This window comes from Astatotilapia calliptera, chromosome 18, assembly GCF_964374335.1.
Source record: "Astatotilapia calliptera chromosome 18, fAstCal68.1, whole genome shotgun sequence".
In the NCBI taxonomy this organism is placed as follows: Eukaryota; Metazoa; Chordata; class Actinopteri; order Cichliformes; family Cichlidae; genus Astatotilapia; species Astatotilapia calliptera.
Window position 1 is genome coordinate 11,468,670 of NC_137439.1, and position 24,620 is coordinate 11,493,289.

The 24,620-nt window shown below is 39.2% G+C and overlaps 1 protein-coding gene across 2 annotated transcripts in view; it reads left to right on the top strand.

The window, feature by feature from the left end:
- Positions 1-1,204: 1,204 nt before the first annotated feature.
- Positions 1,205-24,620, top strand: part of ankrd12 (ankyrin repeat domain 12) — a 40,032-nt gene continuing 16,616 nt past the window's right edge. For both annotated transcript variants that reach the window (XM_026150142.2, XM_026150143.2), the window contains exons 1-2: positions 1,205-1,364; positions 24,382-24,496. In XM_026150142.2, the coding sequence (XP_026005927.2) occupies positions 24,437-24,496 (60 nt within the window). In that variant the 5' untranslated portion in view covers positions 1,205-1,364; positions 24,382-24,436. The remainder of the gene's footprint in view (positions 1,365-24,381; positions 24,497-24,620) is intronic.

Here is a 24,620-nt window from a genome sequence, read left to right on the forward strand (position 1 = left end):
TGTAAATATATTTTAGTGGACCAATTTTAGATGTCTTTCAATTACTGTGGATCAGTGACATTTAAATTGTTTATTCATAAAGAAAACCTTTGGTAAACGATAAATACCACCAGATATGCTGCTACGCATGGTGTAACAAATTATGATTAAATTGTAAAGTTATTTTACTACATGTTACCTCTATTTAGTTCATTTCAAATGTGGTTTATTGACATTGTTTCATTATATTTGGTTCTGGACATACATTTAAGACATTAGTAGAGACTACCTGATGGTTCTGACAGGAATAATATAAAAATTATTTCATCTAGTACATGTCCAATTAATATACTCCAAACTAGACTGTGGGTAGTATCATTGTGACTGACTTTATTAACAAAAGAACCACGTATTGACCTTAAGATTCCGCCTGCTTAAACACCTTTAAAGTTGATTCATTCAAGACATTACATGATAAACACAGCCCCCTTAGCCTTGAACAGCACCCCACTTCCTACAACTGGTCCTGTCGTTTCATTTTCATCCCATCCCGAGGCCGTTTTCATGTCTAGCCGGTACCCCTCCCCCACTTTCCTCGTACCAATACGCTTTCAACCCAGCTCTTCTCTGCAACATATAACATTATGCACGGTGACGCATGCGCAATGCATGCAACATGATGCAAATGTCACTGCGCAACCAATTCTAAGCTGGCTCATACACTGAATTGGCGGGCTAATAGGTCGACTTAACCAGATCGGCTAATTACTGAAACTGCGGCCTGAAGTCCGCAGCCATGCTCACGACAAAGAAGGAAAACGCCATTCCTCTGTTAACCTCAGCCGTGATCTTCGAGAAAGTTCCCACTGACCGCAGCACAGCAGCGGAAAAGATGACGTCAAGTGCCCATTCCTGTTCTCTCTCTCCCTCTCTCTCCCTCCTTTCGGTTCAAATACACACGCTCAAAAGCCACTTTGAGGTGCTACACACACCGCTAACGTACAACATGTCTCAGCAAAAAGCGTATTCTTAAAATTAAAGATGCGAATTTACTCACGGCTTCGGTTAAATGAAAGTTAAACCGTTTGACACATACCCATCTACAGTCTATCCAGCAGACGCAGACCTTATAAGCTCGGTGGTGCTCTGGTGGTCACATGATTTCTCCCTACCAATGAAAATGACGCTTGCATGTTTTGCTAGGTTTTTCTCCGAGAGGACGAGCGACGAACTGCTTGGATGTTTTCAAAACCAGCGATGAACGTCACACAGCCGTAGGGTACGGTTAACGTCCAGTATTTAGGAAATTAACTGTTAATATTGCGCAATAGTCACATATAGCGGAACCTGAATGAGTCGGTGGGAACGTGTAACCCCTTTTAAAGGTAAGCGCAAAACGAGGTTTCTTGTTTGACTGCCTCGGATCAGGATGGGTAAAAAAATCCTAGCAATCTGGCTATGTTGTACTGCAAGCTGGCTAACGTTAAGCTAACTTGACGTAAACTGCGTGCGAAAATGGGAATGTTATGTGTTTGCGTGGGCTTGGTATAGTTGTGCGCCACGTGCGTTACACACATTGAGGACTTATTCTACGCTAACTGAAATTTCCACCCCAGTAACTGCCTTTAGTTGCTCGGTGCTTTCAAAGCGAGGATACAGAGCGCTGATAGGAAAATGTCGGGGCGAAGCAGAGCGAGCTGGGTTAGCTTCAGACAGCCAGACAGCCAACGGGACTGTGTAGGTCTGGGAACAAGCTCGCTAGCTAGCTTAGATTAAGCGCTGGGGAGGGGGATCGTTGTGAGGGCAGTAAAGGAGCTGCAGTGGGCTTTTGTCTCGGGCTGTGCTGTGCTCCCTGTGTTGACTGTTGCTGTTTAATCGCGAAACGTGAACTTGAATTTGCCTTGTCCTGGCCAAGCACTAGCATTAGACAACATATTTACTCGCAAGACGAATTTCACCGCCAGATTAATCAACTAACACCACAGCTCGTGTTTATTATCTATGTCCAAGTTGCGAATTTTAGCGCTCAACAACATTACTTTTTGATTATTGGAAGCACGAGCGGCATTAACGTTGGTGGGTGGTGGTTTCTGCAATGATCGAGCCAACGCCACTTCGTTTATTTACAACCAGCGTAGTTTGGCGGGACAGTAGCAGTCAATATGCTGTAAAATGTAGTTATGATTTGTAAATTCTCTCAAGGAACTAGCATAGCTATTAGAAATCCGGAGCTTGCGCCTCCCAGGCAGTGACTGTGACATCTTGGGGGTGTGTTGCCTGATACAAAAGCTGCTTGTCTTTACATGGCTATCTGTGCAGCAACCCGTCTGAATCAACCGAAACGTCAACCTGAAATTGAACATACGTTAAGTTAAAGAGTTTTATTGGATTGCAGCACGTCTACACTGTTAAATTAAGCTTTAATTTTTTTTAGAATCAGTCCGAAATTGGTCCTAGTGGCAGTATTTTTAAGTGACCTCTGTCTCATACAAAATACTGTGTATTCGTCTTATACTATTATATTGAATGCAGTATGTAGACAGTGTAATGGTCATATTGTAATGGTGTTTAATTAATCTGTTTTTTCATACAGTTAAAAAAAACAACAGTATTAAATGTAAAATATATTTTTTATGTCTTTGTTAAGGAACAGCACATGTAAATACAGTTAACTGGCCATTTTAAAATAATTGTTTCATTTTCAATATTACAAGAAATGTTCATTTTGGGATCATGAAGAAGAATGCTATTTAGCACCACAATTCAAACATGAAAACGTGTCATATTCAGAGATTAACTAATCGAGCAGCTGCTTAAAGGTTACATCAAAAATAAAACCATAAGAAACCAACTGTCAGAAACGCATACTCTTATTGTCTCTTTTGGGGGGCTTATTTTAATTTTGGAGACATGAATATTGACTTGAATACTGCTAGTGTTCTAGAAACCTCCATTTACAATTTGAGAGTTACTAAAATAAAGCATTAGTTGTTACAATTCAACTGTTGTGCTGACAATTGATTGTAGCATCAGCTTGCGTCTGTGGCCTTTTAAATAACCAAATCTTACAGGAATGCATGAAAAATACTCTTAAAACAGGGTGATCTGTTTGTCATTTCAGTTAAAGTTATATTTAGTAATTTCACTCTTTAGCTGACCTTAAACCAGGAACTGATTAATTAAACTGAATTTGTTAAGATTATAGAAGGTTGTATAACAGCAAGCATACTTCCAGTTTGCCATGACACATCATAATTGACCTTACTACTAAGGAACAGCACTTAAATACCTTAAATGGTGAGTCCTCAATGATGAGTAAATTCTTGCGCAATTGTAATTACAATTCCTTTAGAATAAATCTTGTTAAATCATTTTTTAAAACTTAACCTTAACCTCAGCTGCAATTTAGATAAATCACCAGGACCATGCTGCAATTATTTGCTTATTAACAATGTACTAAGGAGCAAGTTAGGATGTAGTAATACATGATACTTTTTCATATTAATGTTTTGTTAAATGTAGTCCACTGTTAATCTGCTATTCCTTTACATACATTTTATATAGACAGAACAGTAAATAAAAATGTTATTCATAGACTTAAATTGGCAGTAGCTGATTTTTATCAATAGAACATATCACTCTCATATTAGGGAACATGATTCTTCAGGCATTAAAGTGCTGTCTTCTCCCTTGATTGATTGATTGGTCACTGCTGTTTTGGACTCAATTGTACGTGGTGGGATTAGTAGGCTTTTCATTAGTGTGCTTGTGTCACCTCGAACTTTTGTTTTTTAAAATACTCTTTTACTTTCTGTAATGAGTTTGTACTAACATCTCTCTCTCACTCTCTCATTAAATGATGGTGTCCAATAATAAATGTCAGTTTTAAGTAACAAAAAGGCACTGCCCTGGCTTTTGTTTATCGTTTTGTTCATTGCAAACAACATTTATTTAGTTGTATTACTTAATTGGTGATTTTAAAAATGCATAACCTCAGTGTAACGGTGTGATTCTCTACAAAAGATTAGGTTCTTTGGGGCGTATAGGTTTAAGGGTATATTAGGGCTCTCCAGTTAATCAAAATTGACATTCAATCTAATGATTTAAAATTAGATTAAACAATTAAGGCAGTTCCTTCTTTTATCACATCTGTGCACTCATTTGCCCTGTGTTATAAATCCATGGCACCTTTTCCTTTGCTGCGTGTGTATCAGATTCATGCTCCTCTGTTAAAGTTAAGACACAACCTAATGTGCACATCGCCATTGACACAGTCAGCACAAGCACCGGCATATGCTACATCCTAAGCTCTACATAAATTCCCAGCAGAAGCATAAAGTCAGTGTTCTGTCCTTCTATTAACCGCCAGACGTACTCCTTGACATGCTGTACCAGATTTAGATCATCTTTTGGTCAGCACTAATATTAAAACAATTTTAATTGTCTGAAAACACTTTGGTTTTAACAAGTAGAGAAAGGAGAATTAAATTTGAAAAAAGCTGCTTTCATCTGCTCCCTTATTCACGAGGAATCGCTACAGTGGGTAACTCCAGATGTTGAATTTGGATGAATTTCTTTTTGTACTGGTTGCCCTTCATGACACAACCCCACAGGGATTTGTGTTTCTTCACAGCACTGAACCGGGGATCTCAGGCTTCTTAGGTGAATGTGTAAAGCACTACTGTGGAGCCACTGGAAAGGAGCATCAAATGCCATTCCCGGCTTTTGTACTGGCAATCTGTGCTTGATGCTTTTGTCTGTGATCTCAATGTGAATTGCCATAATTGAGCAGACTTGGGGTATGGGCTCCATGGACTGGACTTGTTGTGCTGCATCAGATAGAGGATAGATTGCATGGGGATCCAGAGAGTTTGTAGGTCAAGTCAATACTTTGAACTCTTTGTTTTTTGTTGTTTTTTTGTTTGTTTGTTTGTCTTACTTTTCATGTTCTTCCAGAGAATACTGGGATACATTGTCCTGCTGTTAGCTGCTACCAACAGCCATGGTGGCTGCTATTGGAGGTGTTGTGTTACTAATCAGCAATTTCAAAAACAATAAGTTGCTTGCTTGTTTGACTTTTCACCTCAAGATTTTAAATGAATCAGTCCCAAGTGAAATTAAAGATAGCATTAGGGTTAGGGTTTGGTATGTTCTACTGTTAACCTCTGTGCATAGTGTAACAATGGTTGGGTGGGTGGTGGTGTCAGTATGATATTTTTTTTAATTTATTTTTTTAATAAATACATTTATATAAAGGCTTCCAGAAAACATTTCATTGTTGACCTGTTAGTGGTTTTGATGTTGGGGTTTTAAAATAATTAAATTTTTCGAAATAGCTGCCCAAACAAGTACTTAGGAGTAATAAAAGACTTGCACATGTGCCGGATGACACACAAACAACACAAAAGGACAAGAGAAAAGCTGTGTAAATACTACTATCCCCTTCAAAGTTTCAGCATGTCAAACTCATCAAGACATACTTCATTGTCGTGTTTGTTTTGTTGTTATGTCTGCATTGCTGATGCACCAGTTCACTTTCTTCTGTTTCTGCCTGGCTACCTTTGTTATTGGTGCGGTAAGACAGCTCAACATTTTTCAACTTAGTCTTTTTTTGTGAGTTTTATTGACCTTTAGATATAATTTAAAATGAAAAACAAACACCTAGAAAATGTGAGGGAGGTAGGGAAAGGTAGGCTTAGTACATTAAAACATGAATGGTTGCATGTCCTGACCAGTGGGTGTTTTTTGATAGTAAAGTTCCTCTTCAGTCTAATTGCATAAAGTCTGTGGTTGCATGTGGGGGTGAAAAGAGCCCCAGGCTCATGAGGACTCGCATGTCTTGAGAGGCCTGCAAGTTGGCTATGGGGTGAACAGCAGAATCTCAGAGCAAATGGTCAAATGTTACAGTTTGCCAAAAGTGGACCGGGCGATCTGGAGACAAAGGCAATCATTGATCCTTCCACAGGTTGATCTTCAGAAATCTAGCGGGTTTTACTTTCCTGAGATAGATCTTTCTACCAAAGGCTCCATTTTGGCCATTTTGGTTCATGGTCCACTAAACAGTAAGTTAGAGTTTTTAGGGAAGGACTAGAGCAATTCTTCCCCAAATTCCCAACAAGCTGAATTTACATTGTTGTCAAACTGCAAGGTAAATGGGCACCTTTCTGCCATTAGATAGCAGGCATTGCCCATTATTCCAGAAGCCGTTGAAATTATAATGACATTAACCTCCTAAGACCCGAACTCTTCCACGGCATGCATTTTTAATTTCTCTTTGATATTTGGGCATATTGGGGCCCAATGAATGTAAAAACAAAGAATTACCAGATTTTTTTTTTTTTTTTTTACCTGATTTGTCTTTTTATGAATCAGAGCCACATATGAGGATATTCATTTAAAATTTTGATAGAACAGTAGCAGTATAATGTCCTCGTAAATGGATATCAGGCCCCGGTTGAGCAAAATTGAGTATTTTTGTCTAAATAACCCAAAATGTGATGTCCACATATGTGGACGGCAGGTCATAGGAGGTTAATGCACTTTGTCTGCAGTTGCCAGTCTGCCCATCCTATCATTGCATTGACAGTTCTATTATAGTGTATTTACTCACAGGCATATGACTAACTTTACTTTTAAAAATCTACTTTTGATAATAAGCTGGCTGACACCTTCATCAAAAATGTCTAGCACATGTATGGGGTGAAGAGCCAGTGGGCAGATATCGGTTGACATGTAGCTTGATGACGATCAGTTTCACAAACCAGCTGGCAAATCTTTTTTTGTTTTTCTTTTTTTATTTAAAATTCAACCAGTTTCCGCAAGAGAATATGACCTGTTGTTCTCTGAGAGTATTTTTGTTAGAACTGGCATATGATATGTTAATTTCCTCTTTCAAATTGATTGGATCTTGTTTGTGTTGCTCTTCCAAAGCTTTTGCTTTCATTTTCACTCATCCTTCTTTCCTTCAGACACTAAATTAGCTTTTATTGCTCGTCTACAAATCCCTTACAGAGTTTGTCTCATGGCGTAGTCAATTGCAGGTGAGACTTTGCCATAAAGGAGGGGCATGTTAAACAGCAATTCAATTGTGACTCAACTGTCACAACTGCGTATCAATCCATATGTCAATGTGATATGACTTCCTGTAACGATGAAGTGTTTGATCTGCAGAAAAACTGTTATTTAAAAGTAATGTCATTAAGCAAGTTAAAACTACTTATGTTTAGACGGAGCATTTTGTTTTTGTATTTAACATTGTAGCTTTATGTCATATAGTAATAAAGTGATCATCTGAATAATTGCTTCTTGCGGTCGCGCTGTGGTTGAGACATTAATTACAGAGCAGTTTTGGTCAGTTTGAAATATTTTCTCTGGCTGTCTTGGCAATATTTAATGCCAGCATTTATCTTCTGATCACACTCGCATGCATAGTGACAGGTCTGGATTCTCAAAAATCTAATTTTCCTCTTATTTCTGCCAGATCATGGAAATCAGATGGTGGGAAAGAATCTGCAGTCACATCAGTTTTACACATGCCGTCGAGGCAGATCGTCATAAGAGGCATAGACAGAAACGTGCTGAGAGCCATGCAGACGCTTGTAAAGAAATGCAGCCCAAGTACACAGTTAATACTGAACTGAAAGTCCAGCTACGTCAAATTTTCAGATTTCTTAGATTGTTATTAGACTCCTTCCAATATTTTCTTGCTTAATAATGCAAGCACAAAGAGGGCTTGCTCTAAAAATAACTGGAAAACGTTAGCATGACATCTATAGTATAAAGCCTCTCCAGACAGACTATAAGCTTCTTAGAGAATAGGGTATTGACTAAGGTGCTGTAATGCCTGAGCAATTATGTAAGGGCATACGTTATTTCCTCTTTACAGTGCACTTCTTGAGAAAATTTGTTTGCATTACAGTTGTTCATTTGGATTATTTTTCATACAGTGGAAAGTACATAATACTTATTTCCAGTTTTTATTGTTTTTGTCTCCAGTATTATACAAGATTTTGTTTTTGTAATTTGTTTTAGTCCATAACACAATGCCTAACTTGCCATATCAAATGTTTTGTGCGTTATGCATTTTTTGGGTGAGAAGTAATTTAAGAAAGGGGAAAAATAAGAGGCGGCAGATTAAAGGAGTAACATTCACATGGAGGTGGAGGGTTCTAAATGCAGATCGGTGCAATGGAAAATGTCTTAAGCTATTTAGAAGACATTCTCTTAGAGAACAAGAGAGAAAGGTATTAACCCTTCACGGGTTTAGGGTTAAGCCTAGACACAAAGTGATGACTTGGACATCACTGAGTGAAGGAAAGTAATGATTTCATATGAGCTTAAGCTTACTAAATGTATTGGTTCATTTCATGTGAAACATAAGCAGTCTGTTTAAGACCTAAACTTGTGCCTTTTGTACTCGAGTCCTTCACATTGAGAGTTTTAGCTTGGCTATCTTTGGTATTTTGGGCCTATATGTTGTCTGCTTGGTCTGATCTTTGCCATATTGCAGCATTTCACAGCAACAAAGAGCAAGAATGACTTATGGTTGTAATAAAGCTGTTTTACTTTACTAACATTCTGATTGGGGTTCCTCTTTTTTGTTTTGAGTGCTCACAGCAGGGCCATATCTTCAGGGAAATCCCCCCCAAACAGTCATTTTTTTTTTTGTTTTTTACTCTTCACTCTTCAGCAAAGTGAACACCACTGCCCACTGAGTATTGATAAATTGGCATTATTGGTTATTGAGGCTACTGTGGCTGTGCCGTTTAAGCTTTGTGATGGTGAAGATTGGTCATCTTAGAAGATGGAGTGAAATTTAAAAAGGTTACAACAAATGTGATGGGAAAAACTCCAAGCACAATAAGCCAAAGAAATTATCTGTTTCCTCTATTTGAGGCAGCTTAAAATTCTGTTCTGTATCACTTTCACTTCATCTTGTCGACTACACTTATTGGGTTGCAGTTCAAAAGGGAGCATGAAAGCAAGCAGTGGTCATGATGTGATGTGCCTCAAGCTAGACCAGAACCTGCAGTTGGCTCCATCAGCCGAGTATCTGCGTCTTCAAGAGGCCTAGCAAGCGTGCGCTTGTGCATGTGTCTGTGAAGAGGGTGGAGCCTCCTGATTTCACAACATGTGCTGGCCTTTGCCAGCAGCTGAATGTGTGCAAAGTGTTGTTTTTGTTTGGTACGTTGAGTGCATTATCTTTGTGTGTAACGGCTTGATAATCTATTGTATGCTTTTAAAGGCCGACAGTTCGAGAGCCTGTGACCTTCCTGCGTGACTGTGAATGCACCTCATGCGCACAGGAAGGAAGGAACAGACTGGGTTGCAGTATTACAATGCTGTAGGTTTTTAAATTATTAAAGAGCTCTTAAAGTTTTATTTTATGAATGAGCAGTGAGAGATATATCTGTCTGTTGCTAGTTTATTGTGAAAAAAGACAATTTGACAGTGGGTGTGTTCTTTGCATTCTTCATGGACTGCTTTCACTTCACTGATGCCAAAGAAAGCAGTCATATCCTGTTTACTCTGGCTCGGTTTTGTGACCATGCTTTCGGAAGGCTGAGGACCCTCCTGCTGTAAAATAGGTTAATGAGATTTTCATTCACTGGACAATTTCAGTGGATTCCTTTTGGTTGTAGAATAAATCGCGTCACTGAGCTCTTTTTGAGTGGAGAAATGTGATCAGATTGTGCTAATCATTGGCAGTACTCTGCATGCTGCTTTATGCTATCCATGACTGTGCTAGTTTTCATTTTAAATGGGTTTAAAGCTAAGGTGAAAACAGGCTACAATTGAGATCGCTTAGGGTTATTATACAGGAAGTAACCTATACACCTATCATAAGAGTTAGGGTTGCCTTTGATGATGGGTTTTATGTCTTACTAACTGTTTAAAATATTTGAAGCAACGGCAACATAGCAATGTTGGCACTGTTTCTACTCTACCTGAGCACTCAAAGCACTTTATACAACTTGCCTCATTCGCCCATTCATAAAAGCGCTATTGTCTATGCTTTTTCTACATAAGTGCTTTCTGTCTAACATTCACACACATTTATACTCCAGTGGATGCACTGGAGAGCAACTTGGGTTTATTATATTGCGCAAGAATATTTGGCATGCAGACTGGAGCAGCCAAGGATCGAACCACAAACCTTCCAACAAGTAGATGACAGCTCTACCTCCTGAGCTACAGCCAGCCCATTAAATTTAAAGGGTTTTTTGTTATTAAAGTTAATTGCACATGTAGTAATAAGGAAAGACATTTTTATGTGGCAGAACCTATACATTAATCAGTTTCATTTTGTTTTTATAGACACAATTGAAAACAAACATTATTGATTAAATAACATGAAAGCAAAGCATGTGTTCAACATGCTTGTTTGAAGTATAATCAACTGTGGCCCTTTTCATGCACAAAACAGTTTAGAGCAGTTCAGATATGTTTAGAATTAACCTGCTGAAATTGGGCACAGTTGTTGAAATTCTTCATGTTTCTGCATATGATTACAGTAAAGATTAAACAAACTTGGAAGGGGCTGACTTATATACACTAATAAACCACAAAATGAAAAATGTAGGCTCCTTTTGTGCCACCCAAACAGACATGGGAACTTTGGCAGATTCTGAAGGACACTCCCAAAGATTTCTTTCTTTTGATCTGCATGCAGCCACCAACTGCTCCAACAAGATTGTGTAATACAGCCCAGACTAGGGCTGCACGATTTTGCGTAAAATGAGAATCACGATTTTTTTGGCTTAGAATTGAGATCACGATTCTCTCACGATTTTCTTTTCCAGTACAAATATTTATTGCACTTATTAACTGCACATCAACTTCGTAACAGTTGAGACTGAACATAAAAACAATAAATGTCTCACATTTTGTTGTTGCCGCAAAATGTTGTACTGCTTGAAATTCCGTCTCCACCGTTGGTTGACACTGCGTGTATAGAGCAAGTAGTGCAACAATAGAAAAATAGTTGCGGGATGGCACTGTGTAGCGTTTGTCTAGAGTGTTGATCATTTTCCTAAATCCCTCGTTTTGCACAGTGTTGATGGGAGCCATATCTTTGGTCAGGTGATAAGTGATAGCCTCCGTAATTTCTTTGTGCCTGCGGGAGTTCGACGGGTATAGGGAAGCGCTGTATAAGGTTCCCGTTATTGATGTTTGGGTGGTTGACTGGGACGGATTTTCTCCTGTCACTTTCTCGTCATCCCTGACGTGCTCTCAGTTGTTTTTTCTCTGCTAATTTTAGCATCACACGGCACAGCTTCTGTATCACGTGGTATAAGGCTCCGCCCTTGTCATTTGTTGAGCCGGAAGAGTGAGCGCTTGTTTTCGTGCAGACTACGTCCCGGATCAAAATGCGGTACAATCGTCGTCGTGTTTTTATTTATTTTTTAATTTTTTATAAAATCGTTGTCATTTGGAAATGAGATCGCACATAAGTATGAATCGAGATCGCGATTTTCTAACGATTAATCGTGCAGCCCTAGCCCAGACTGCAAACAGAAACCAGAAATCTTGCAGTGCAAAAAACCTTTTACCTTGTCTGCAGGTTCTGCATGTTGAAGATATCTGTTAAAATAAGTTCTTACACATTCTGGGGTGGTTCAGTTAGACTTGGATCGTACTCCCACCTTGAGTTTCGCTCAGCTGGTTTTGCAGTTTGGTGGGGCACGTTGTCCAGACAGGGAGGCCTTTTGGTACTGCTCCCAGCTGTCTAAAACAGCATTAAAATGGTGGAACATGTTAACATCAGACGCTCAGTATGGCACTGCATTGGTGATGGTTCATAAATATGTGGAACAACATGCAACGTGGGCTATGCAGTTTGTTTGTTTTTTGTTTTTGTTTTTTCTTTTCATGCTGTTCATGTACTACAGCTACAGATTAGCCTGTGCTGTACAGAAGGCGGAAGTAATAATAAACAGAACTTCTTCACATTGAAGTGAAACCGAGTGTTAAAAACAGTCGAAGTAGCATCTCTTCTATCTAACGCTAACTTTACAGCCCATAGCAAAGCATCATTGCCATCAAGCTATACACTGTCACCTTTTTGGAGGCCTGCACAAAGGTGCGTTAACATAGGCTTTGTGTTGGTTGATTTTATAGCAACAGAGATGTAAAAGGACGATACAGTACCTTAAATTCCCCATAACACACACGTGAATCCCCAGACCTAAGGTTTCAATGCAGAACATTACATTGAACCAATGTTATTTACCTCACCTCTTTATGGTTTTAATGGTGTGGCTGTGGTGTATTATGGTCCATGGATTTATGTAGTGCTCCAGTATTGACCACTTCATCAAAACACTAAAGCACAGTAATATGAAATCACGCAGGAGCACTGAGTGCATTGTAATGGACAAATCTAACCAAGTGTCCTAAACGCTGTAAAACCTCATGTAATTGTTAAGCTAATTGATGTATTTTAGTACCAAGGTCATCCACTTTCAGTGTAAAATGACCAAGGAAAGGTAAATGGTTAACTCCTTTCAATGAATATCTAATGTTTCTGAGTTTGTCCTTTAGCTCCACACAGCCTCACTCTTTAAATGAAACACTTTAGAATACAAATTGGTATATAAAAAAAAAAAAAACATTAATATGCTGCATGTCTTGTGGGGCTGACTGTAAAAAAATATACCAGCTCTGAAAATGGTTGCTGTCTCTGCGTTGTTGATTCAAGGCATCTTGTGTCTTCTTAAGCATTAAGACTATAGTGTTGAAATAAGGAGAGGTTTAAATATTTTACTCAACCAGGCCTTCAGACAATTAACTGATTAACTTCCAGCTATTCAAGAGCAATTTTGGTATTTCATTGTTGACTTAAGAGGTTTAAATCAAAGGTAAAAGGTTGGTGTGCTATGTAATCTGTAGACTCCTCGCAGCATGAAGCTGAAGTTGCTTTTTCAACCTCTCCGCACACACTGGTCTCATCTAAGCTTAGTCTGGCACTGCAGAGCTGTGGTTTTGGCACTGCGCAGGCAGCCATGTGTCGGGCTTGTGATCGGATCGGCAGCTCATCGAGTTTAATAGGATTTGACAGGTGTAGATGGAGTCGTATCTTGAATGTCATAATGAAAACTGACACAATATTTGCCTCACAGTTTATTCTTCAGACTGTGGCCAGCTAGTTGCTCATATGGAACCGAGTGGATAGGATTCCTTGTGGCTGTGACACCTTGTTAGCTGCAGATGTGTTTTGTTTCATAGTCATGTAGGTAATGTCTTTGCCACCAGGGGCTTTAAATCATTGCCTACAAATTCTCTGAAAGGAAAAGGAGGGCGTTTTGTTTTAGCAAACATGTTGCAACAGTGATGAGGCTTTTTTTAATTCATTTTTTTAACATGTATTAAACAGGATATTTTTCAGTTAATAGTTTTTGTTACCAACTAGGGCTGCCACAAACGATTATTTTGATAGTCGACTAGTCACCGATTATTTATGCGATTAGTCGACTAATCAGATCATCATCCACTGGACGTAAAACTACAGCTTATTGCACCAGCAGCATCTGCTCTTATATAACTATCATTAGCTTACAGCTTTAAGCTTTTAAGGTGCTAACTAAAAATAAAGACAAGATGATAGTTTATTCAATTTTAATGAAATTTGCAGATTGTTTCGGTAAAGTTTAATAAACTCCTTGCTATCTAAAATATAACAGGACACCGGAGTATATTCTCCAGCATCTCACACTTCTGATAATCAGCTGTCTGCTTGACGTTTATTCAGCTGTGTAAAAACTATAACTTTAATCTCAGCCAAACCGATTTACTCAGGAACAAATAAAATACAAAAAAAAAAAAAAAAAAAAAGCCAAACAACAACATTTTTAATTTATCTAAGTGACTCATATATATTTAACCTGAGTCGCGAAAGACGGCGGTGGGTTTGAAAACAATTTGCCGGGAGTCCGGTGTTCTCACGGCGCTAGTGACCTAGCCCCCGGCTAGCTATCGAGCTAGTGGGTAACAGACGTCTCCGAAAACGTCGGAGCGCTTTTGAAAATATGTGGTGTCCTGATAAACTGAGCCGATATTTGAGGTTTACACAGCTACATTCTCGCCTGAAAATATGTTAAACGTTTATTTTGTGACCCAGAAAGAATAATAAGAGTAATATTAAAACTAACTAGCTACCGCCATTGTTGGAAACTAAGCTGGGCCGCGCTATGAATTCTGGGACACAGCTGCTTCTTCTTCTTCGGGGTTTAACGGCAGCTGGCATCCTTGTACATGCTGTGCTGCCATCTTCTGTTTCAGTCCGTTATTACACTCTTAAATCCTGCTATTATTCCTGCGTCTTTTGCGATCTTACAAAGCTTCAAACGACACGTCGACTATTAAATCAGTCGTCGACGATTTTGATAGTCGACGTAATCGTGACTAGTCGACAAATCGTGGCAGCCCTATTACCAACATGAGATGCATTTCTGTTGCATATAGCTCACTGTTATTAATGCCAAGTCTGATAATTGCTAATTCAAAGTCAGATTTTTTTTTTTATTAAAAATTCCCCAATTCTCCATCCATACTGTGGATATCAATATTTCCTCGAGCAGCAACAGCTCTCCAGTGTTTGATTGAGTCAAGTGAGCTTGGCCATGTGGTGGAAATGAGAACAAGACCTATGCCTGGGTCCTAACCTTTGGTCTAATCCCTCCCACATTCCCTCCCCCTCCTTTTAACCCGTAATCAGCAGTAAAGGCTTCATTGTTCTTGTCCTCTGCTTGGGTATCTGATCATTAACCTACATTCGGAGCAGTGGCGGTAGGCTTCTTAAGGCTGTCAGACTCTCTCGAACCAGTTTAGTGGGCATTTTTCATCAGTCCGGGTTAGAGCCTTATTCTCGTGCCAGTGAAGTTAACCCTATTTACATCCTCTCATGTACAAACATGTTATTTGACGAGGCTTTTATTTGTGTGCAAGCCATGTCCCGAGCCTCGCCCTTGTAGATTTAGATGAGTTTTTTTTTTTTTTTTTTTTTTTAAGTGATTTAAGTGAAGGATAAGACTGAAATTGTTCAGCACTCTGTCTTGCATAATAAAGCTCAAAAAACAATTTCTGGTCTTTAAATGAATTTATTATGTCTTTCATAGTATTGATTTGGCAAAAGAATCTGGTGTTATAATAGTATTTGACATTAGCAAAGTAAATGCTGTATCTAATGGAGATGAAACATGAAGTGTACTTAGTTGTACGACAAAACTTTTTTTTGTTGTTGTTGTTGTAAGTGACTAAATATACCTATAAAAGTTGCTGTCGTACTACCAAAAAGCTATTAGCTTCATTGTAGATTTGGCAGCAGCTGACTGGTACAGGTTTGAACAGTTACTTAATATTAATATCCACCCATGTTTTTCCCATGCCAGAGAGTTTAACCAGTGCTCTCCGCCTCTTTCCAGCAGTGTGCCCGTCTTATTTATGAAAGCCAAAAACTACTGGAACGAAGGCCAGACGCTCTGGTGGGAGGCAGCGTGTTTCGCCTGTCTGGGGTTAGGGTAGTGAGAGGTGAACGGCCTCCTCGAGGCATCCAGTGTCTCTTTTGCTGTTTGTCGAAATGCGCCTTCAGTTAAGATGACCCAGTGATGGGAGGAAGAAAGCTGCACTTACATTGTGCTGGAAATGTTATGCTGCTTTGAATTTGGTGCATAGTTGAGTCAGGAGAATGACAAGAGAGTGACTTTAAGAGCCCAAAGATATGAAGGGCTTATACAACCTCTTTTTGTGACTCTGCATTTAAAAAATAGACAGGTTGTGATTGCATTTTAAAGTCTGTGGCTGCAGGTAATATTATTTCTTTTTATGAGTTAAAAAGTCCAAAATACCTCTCGTCAGGATAATGTGTCCAGAACCCAAATTTGTTGTTTTTGCAATACGGCACAATATTTTTTAAAAACTGTTTTCTAAAAGAAGCTGTTTAAGGTGTTGATTATACCTGTAATTAATTGCTAGTATAATAAATTAAGTAACTGATTGTTGCTGCTCCAGGCACAGCTGACAATTATAATTTACATCTGCTTATTCCCGGGTTCCCCCCCCCCCCCAGTATAAATTTTGAGCACCATTTTAAAAATATCAATTATACTGGGTAGAATAGTAAGCTAACAGCTCTTTATGCTTTTTAAATTGCTTGCTTACTTTGACCAGACACCACAAACCCTTAATTTGAATATATGGCCAGGCATTCATTACAGATACAAATGATAGACTCTTCCTGATATACTGCTGTTTCTTCTTTGTTTTTTGTTTGATTTTTTTTCTTTCTTTTGTCTTTTGAAGGGGCAGAAAATAGAAGAGCCTTTATACCTCATAGATTTTGTGTAAGGTATTTAAGAACATCTAATTCAGCTTCAGTCCAGATATTTATATGTGAGAGATGGCACTTTGCTGGATATTGTTACCTCCCCTACCCCTCCAGTATCGGGCCTTTGCGGTTGGCTTTGTCCTGCTACTCATTAGGGAGTCGTTGTTGGAGGAGGAGGATGGAGGGAGCGAGTGAATGTACAGCTGAGAGAGACCTCCCCCACCATTTAGCCCGATGGCGCGTAGGACCACAACCACGTGACGGGCTGTTTACCGTTGCAGCAGGCGTCGAGCGTCTCCTTGAGCATGTCACAGTCTTCCCTACATCCTATTGTAGGAAAAGCTGAATACATCTTCTCTGGATTTGTAATATTCGTGATAATAATTAAGCAGTTTTTATTTCTACTGCAGTGTAACCCAGTGGTTTAGTCAGAGCTCACTTTTCATCAGGGGTTTTTTGTTGTGCGTGTGCCTATGTGGGGGGGTGTGTGTGTGTGTGTGTGTGTGTGTGTGTGCCTGCAGTCGAAAGTACAGCCACATGGGAGAGCAGGGGAAAATCACATGTATGTTCCACATGGTGTGTGTGAGAGCTCACAGCAGGCAGTACTCTCGCAGCTGGAGTGGAGTAATGTTTCTGCTGCTGGTGGCGGCAGCGTACTCTGCTCTGCAAGCTGTGTGTCAGGCTCGGTGCTATTCTTAGCCCCCTTTCCCTCCCTGTCCCATCCTGCAGTCAGTGGATCAGGTTACCATACTCTGTGTGCTCGTCATCCTTCCTGGCTACATCTCCACCATACACTCTCCTCCATCCTCCCCCAGTGAACATACCCCAACACTCCCAGAGTCTTTTACCACAATTCCCCTGTCAGACTGCTGCACTCATGCAAGGACACGCACTAGCAGCCGCTCTGCTGTCAGGGCCGGCGCACCCGAACACTACAGGGAAATGGTTGTTATTGTTGTTAGTCAGGAACCAGTGGAGTTAAAAATGCAGGAACGCTAGGTTATAAATAAATGGAGACAGAGACCAGCAGTGCAGCAGCACACTTGGCTTGGGATTTCGCTGTCTTCATTCATTCAGATTTAGAATTTACTTCTTTTGAAATCACAAATTTTGCAATGTTATAGGTAAAGAAGGATGGTTAGTAAAGGGTGATATGTTGACCTCCAACCTTGATGTTTAGTTGCAGTTTATTTTTATGGGAATGACTACAATACATGAACCATGCCACACACCACAGCATTTATGGCCTAAGCTATTTTTCAATGCCCATCCTTAGGTTGAGCTTTTAAAACACAGACATAAAAAAACAACATACACAATCAGTGCACACATTAAGAAGCAAAATAAGATTTTTAGTGAATATGTATGTATGTATAAAGTGTTGGTCATTCTACTATATATATACTATAATCTACTATACTTTAAACCTTTATAAACTTAATATATCAATTAAGGCCACAGAAAACTGTCATTTTAATTTGATAAATCAGTCACAAATAATCCTAAAAATCATTTGCTTTCTAAAACATAAGAGGAAAAATCTTCCTCCCAGTATCGGAGTTTAACATATTAAATTGAGGCAAATGATTGGGAGTGTGAATATTTGAATTTCCCTCTAAGTTGTTTTACTTTGGCATTTTTGACTGCTGTTCATTTATGAGAAGATAGGGCTGCTCAATTAATCGAATTTTAATCACGATTACGATCTGGGCTTTCAACGATCATTAAAAATGACTGAGCCGATTATTAGCCCCTCCCTCATTTATCCGCGACACCTTAAAGGCCGGTCCGTGAAAATATTGTTGGGCATAAACCGGTCCGTGGCGCAAAAAAGGTTGGAGACCGCTGATTAAGAGGACCCCAGGGAAGCTCGGAAAGCTAAGCAGAAGTTATTTGGAGAGGAGAGTGACTGCTGTTGGTTGAAAAGAGGTAAAAAAAAAACTTCAGTGGTGTTGCACACTATTTTATATTATTTTTTTAAAGTCATTGTTAACCCTTTAAAGCCGGTCAGAGCAGCACGCTCCGTTTTGCGTAACTATTTTTAAATCCCTGTAGAACCGGAACCCTGTAAGCTAGCGCAATAATTTGTTTTGCATATGAAACCGGAGGAGTTGTACTTGCATCTGATGCCATCAGCTTGTCCTCGGTCACGGTTTCCTTCCACATAAAGCTTTGCAAATATTGCATAAAAAGCGCTTGCAGGAACAAAAACATAATATTCCAGACACACGCTTTGCCGATCCGATCAGCTGTTCGTAACACTTCCCACAGTGAAACAGACGTCAGCGCAAACTGTCGCATGTCCGCCATTTCCTGGCCGAAACCGGAAGTGACGTCATTTTCGCGGAAATGTAGTTTTTTACTTGTAGGCCTTAAAAGCCTATACTGGTCATGTTTGACTTTTCTGAATAGTTGCTGGGATGCTTAGAACTCGAATTGCACTGCTGGAAATAGTTTATTTTGATGCACATGCTGTTTTCTTTGCAAATTTGCATCATAGGATTGTTTTTTTTTTGTTTTTCCTGCAGTATATAAAAATTGGTGTATCTCCAAAATAAAACTATGAAGACACTCACAATAAGTTTCCTGTTGTTGTAAACTATTTTTTGCAACTTTTTTTGTATTTAAAGTTTTGAGGGGTAAACCTCTTAAATTTCTCCAAGTAGAAATATATGTAAAAAAAACAAAACAAAAACGATTTTCAATTTTTTTGTAGTTTATTGCACTTTTTTGCAATTAATGTAGTTACTATGGACTTAATGCATACATATTATTAAAATATGGGCTATAACAGTTGTATAGCAACTTGAAATGCTCCCACAAATGGCACTACAACATGTAAAAAAATAATATAAGCTCTGGCGGACTTGGTTCTATGGTAGGTCTTAAAGGGTTAAATAAATATCGTCAAATAATCGAGATCTCAATTTCAGTGAAAATAATCGTGATTATCATTTTTGCCATAATCGAGCAGCCCTATGAGAAGAAACTGCTAAGTAATTATAACCGAGATTTTTAGCTGGTATTTCAACAGATATATGATTATTGAAAATATTTCAAAGTGGCCCATGTGTTGTTAGTGCTCATCAGTGTCCTTTTCTGCTGAATTGTTAACCACAGTGATGGCGTTGAGACTGAGAAAATCAGCCGATGATTTTTGTAATCACATCTCTCAACCTTTTCCCACTCGTTGGTTGTGTTTTTTTTTTTTGTTTTTTTTTTGTTGAGGGGGGTAGTTTGATAAATCTGCTTTAGTGATATTAAGTGGTTTGGAAAATTTTTGCTCACACTGTTTGCCACAGTATGACATCTCATGCCAATCTAATCTCCGCTTTAGTCTCAGTGAACTGTAGCAGTCATCAAGGCGAGGTTTGATCTGGACTTGAAACAGCCTGAGGTTAATGGCAGAGCGTGCAGGGGCTTATGCAGCCCTGAGCTGCACATGAAACGCAGTAAATGCAAATGCCAAATTGGCGAGTGCTCAAATACCTCTGTAATTATAGTCCCACCCTTCTCGCCTCCTCTCTGTGCCAGATTGGAGTCCTGTCAGCGTTTGTTTTCTGGTTTGGTCCTGGCCTGTCCACACTGCTTTAATACCCCCAATACACCAGCCTCTTTACACCAACAAGTTGACTGTGGGCAGCTCAATTCTCCCTTTCAGCTGCGTGAATGACAATGCTGCTGCTTACTGGCTATCTGCTGACTAATGACCTCTCACTGGCCTCGGCTGTGCAGTTGGTCCATGTGTTTGGAAAAAACTACCTGTCAACACCACAGTATCACACAGGATCGGCAAAGATCATAAAAGGTATCAGAAGAAGCAAAATGTGGGATTACTGAAAGAAGTCTAGTTGCCTTATTAATGTTAAAACCAGCACGACTGGTTTCTCCCCGGAAAGGTGAATAGCATGTGTAACATGTATGCTGCTTTCCAATAGAGATTATTATGAGTGATGATGTTATGGAGAATCACGTAGTCAGATTATGATTAAACTGCACGACGAGAATCGAAGTTTAAAGCCTCACAACAGCAAATTATTTCCTTTATACATTAAGTCAGTAAGTAAACACAAAAAATCTGTATAAAAATTTATTTAAAAAAAAAAAAACATGTTGCAACTTCTTAAGAATGGTTAGACTGAGCAAAGTTTGGTTAGACTCTAAGAAGGCATCATATTCAGTACCTACACATTACAACAATGCCATATTCAAATAATTCATGTCAACCTGAGAGTTGTACGAATACACGAATACATAAAAAATGTCAACCACAGAGCAGATTACAGCAACAGCAGTTTCCTCCTTAACGTGCGTCAGCGTTGTCACTTTGTTTATGACAGGCATGCCTTTTGTCTTGGAGTAGCTGATTAAACTTTCAGTTGTGGTTTTTATATACATCCTAAAAATGGCCCCTCGTAAAGGTGATTACATGAAACATTGTGTCACTGTCAGAGCATGCTTGTTGCTCAGCTTGCATCTGGATGGTGTCTAATTGAAGGCTTTTTATATGTTCTGATCCCCACAGGCTGTGCTTCTTAATGCTAAAGGTTTAAATTAGAAGAAGCCACTTGCATTCACTTTTCTTCAATTTCAAAGGCGATATTTGCATCCTGTTCAGCATCCTTAAATGCTGAACATTTGGTAGTTGAAGACTCTTAAATATGACCACTTAATTTTAGAAAACTCACAAAAACCTCACCTGACCTTGAACTTGTGATTAGCGTTTTGTAGACATGGAATGTAGTGGATATTACCATCACTTGTATACCTACTAACAGTGGACTTTTCACTACTAATAGTGTAGAAGCAATGCCAGTCTTTCAAGGATACTGGTTGCCCTTGTCCTTCCAATTTTAACCCTGTACATGAGGACAGGCTCCCATTAGAGCACAAGTTAAAGAGAATGAGGCCAAACTATGCAAGCAACAGTTTCGTTCCCAAGTAATCTTGACAGTTAATCAGAATTTTTTCCCCCCTTTTATAATATGACAATATGATGATTAAAAACGCACAAGTTGACGTCAAGTTGACGTTAACATGTAAAATTGATATGTTAAATATGTATGCATTTTCCTGGAGAAAAAAACTTGACTCAATTGCTTGTAATTGATAGATAAAGTGGGTTTTTAAAGCATTTGAATGGTAGAACCTCTGTGTTAGAAAGAAAAATGCAAACAGCCATAAATTTTGAGGATGGTTATGATTTTCAATTACTCGAATAGTAAATAATTATAAAATCATTTTTAAAGGACTGTTTCTTGTCTTATATCTTTCCTTGTTAGTACTTAAGTTTTCAATATACTCTGTTGAAGACATAAGCAGCTAGAAAGATCATGTCTGAGCAGTCATTCCTGTTATACTTCTTTGAAATCTGCTTAAAGTCTCATGCACAGTCGGTGCATTGTAAAGTCTCCAGACGTCTGTGCAGTCATAAGAAATTGGCAAGCATGTGTACATTCTTATGGACCTTCGCACTCACCTAATAATGACATTTACATCACTTAGACCCTATCGGACTTGTAGACCAGGCAGGAATAATCAAGGTTTTAGTGTGTAACATGCCACTACTGTTTGAATATGGTGGCAATGCAAGTAAAAGCTATTTGTCAGCCACTGAAAGTAGAAGTTGGTACTACATACCAGGCTTTGGACCTGTGATACACATGTGTCAAGGTTAGATTAGATGATACTGTGTAAACAGGAGAAACTTGCAAAGGCAAGTGCAGCTGTCAGAAAGTTCTCTGCGGAACATCTTCAAAATGAAAAAGAAAATGCAGTCCAGTTCAAACCCAGGTAAAGAGAGCCTGTCGCAAGTAGTCCACATCATAGACAGTATAAAATATGGATGAAGATTCTGTGTTTGTAAAGTGAAGCCAAAGCAGAAGGGCCACAAACCTGCATTCATTCTAAACTCCTTTTGAAAACAGACTCACAGTTGTATAAAATCTTTCCTGTGTTTATGGGCTCATTTGCTAGTTTTAGGACATATTGAATAAAACACGAAGTTCTTTTTGTAAATTATGCAAATTTTGAGTGGTTAAAAACAAAGTTTATCTAGGATATCCTAGGACTGGGTGATATATCGAGTTTTTAAAAAAATATTGATATATTTTCATACGAGATATAAGATGTGACAATATCGATATAGTCTATGTCACGTTATAATTATACTTGTGGAGTCGCAAGTTTGCCTCTCTTTCGTCCACTTTTGTCTCTGCACAACATTACTCTGGCTCGCCTCTCCTTCACTGAACACAACTCCCCCTCCCCCATAGCTTCACCTACAGGCAACGACAAGATGGACACAGCAAATCTCCGTTAAAGAGTTACCGCAGATCGCCCAGTGCATGGGGCTGGACGGCGTCAACGTGTTAGCGAGCTAACGCGCTAATGAGCTAACCGCGCTCTGTTATGCACAAAAACGACATTGTTTTCTTTTATTTATGGAGCATTATTATTTAATAAATGCTGATAATTTATTTTTGAGTAATTTCTTCAAGTGCCTGTGTGACATCTGGGACACAGCTTTGACTAAGAACTCTCTTTTTGTTCTTACTTTATGGCTTTAAAAAAATATCGAGATATATATTGTATATCGCCATCCAGCTAAAAGATATCGAGATATGAGTTTTGGGTCATATCGCCCAGCCCTACGATATCCTATTATTTAATGACTTAACAATCACGGGTCTTTACAAGGATGTAAGAAATGCTCTGATCAGGGCATTATAATGAGACTACTATTCACTGGATTGGACCATGGTGGCTATGTCCATACTGTATATTGTCTATGGGTGGGAAGTGATCTTTAAAGAGTCATTAAATAGTTCCCAGTGAATATGGGCTAGGATTCTTCCTGTGAAATGTCCTTTCCTATTTAAAAACCCAGAAAACATGCTAGCCAGTGCCAAACACTTTGTCACATTTTGTTGTCAGAACTTTCCTGTGAGAGATTGCTGATCTGATTATTTAATCATAAATTATTCAGCCTGGAACTTGCCAGAATTGTTGGGAACACCAGAGCTGTGCTATTTACTGAGATGGCTTACCCCTTAACACAAAAGCCCTGGTTGTTTTATGAATAAGTGCAATACTAAAACTGCTATCATGCTTGTTCTCTTCTTGGAAAATTAAATGTCTACTATGAAATTTAGAGTTCCCTTGTATTTTTGATGCCTATGAGTAATGGGGGCTGCCCCAATCATTTTGGAGGCTGCTTAACAACTAATCAATGGCTCTCAGGTTTCTTAATATAGAGTAAGAGTGGGACTTTCATAAGCAGCGGGAGGCTATTTCTGCTCAGTCATCATGGTACTGGGTGTGTATATGTGAGCGAAAAAAGGAAGCAGGGAAAGTTCATTCAAAGTACTAGATAATAGAGGGTCTCATGACTGAAAGCTGCAATCTTCATGTGGCAAGATAACTGACAGATGCCATGTTGGCTTCAGGTGCAGGCTCAGCTTCAGTGTTGTACTTTCTCTAAAGTGCTGGCACCCACAGTGCACCCCAGTGACTCTGCAGCTTGTGTTACTACACCGTCACAAACCACATCAGAAACGAGCTCGGTTACACTGATGAGTAGGCCGCAGGGACAACATACAGAGGGGGACGTTTTCCTCTCAGAAACCCAAGAAGTCCCTAAAGCTGTGATTCATGCTGCCTCATGTAGTTTTTCCTGCCGGTGCTTTAAGGTCAATCTTGAGAGATGCAATGGAAATTTCAATAAAAATCCCTGATTACAGATCCACTCAACCTACATCCTGAAACACAGCTGAGTTGCGCTCTGTGGCAGCACTATTTCAATACCTGCCCCTCCATTGCTCTGTGGGGGTTAAGTGACTTTTCTTTACTTGGCTCGTTTCCTCTGTAACACAAACATTTGCTGAAAGCCTATAAACAGTCTCTGAAAAAAAAGTTATTTAATTGTACCTGCATTTTAAAACCATCTCCTGCTCTTGCCACTGTCTCGTGCAGGCGTGCTCTGTTTGCAGCAAGAATTACTAGGTCAGCCTTCCATACAGGCAGTGATGTGGCAGGGTTGAAATCCTCCTCACTGCTGTTGTGGTCTCTGTCTCCAGGTGCATGATGAACCTACTGTGCTGTAGCTGTCTAAGCTAGTCAGGTTGCCTCACCATGGCAAAACCTGGAAGCGACAGAGATGGAGCCATGGTGGATAAGCAGGCGGGGAAGAAGGTATGTGACTCTCTTACTTCAAATAGAAGCTTCTATTACCATCCTGTGGTAAACACAAGGAATAGTTCCTGCAAGTTTACAAAAGTGATACTTGTTTTCTTTACATTTTCTTGGGGAAATACTG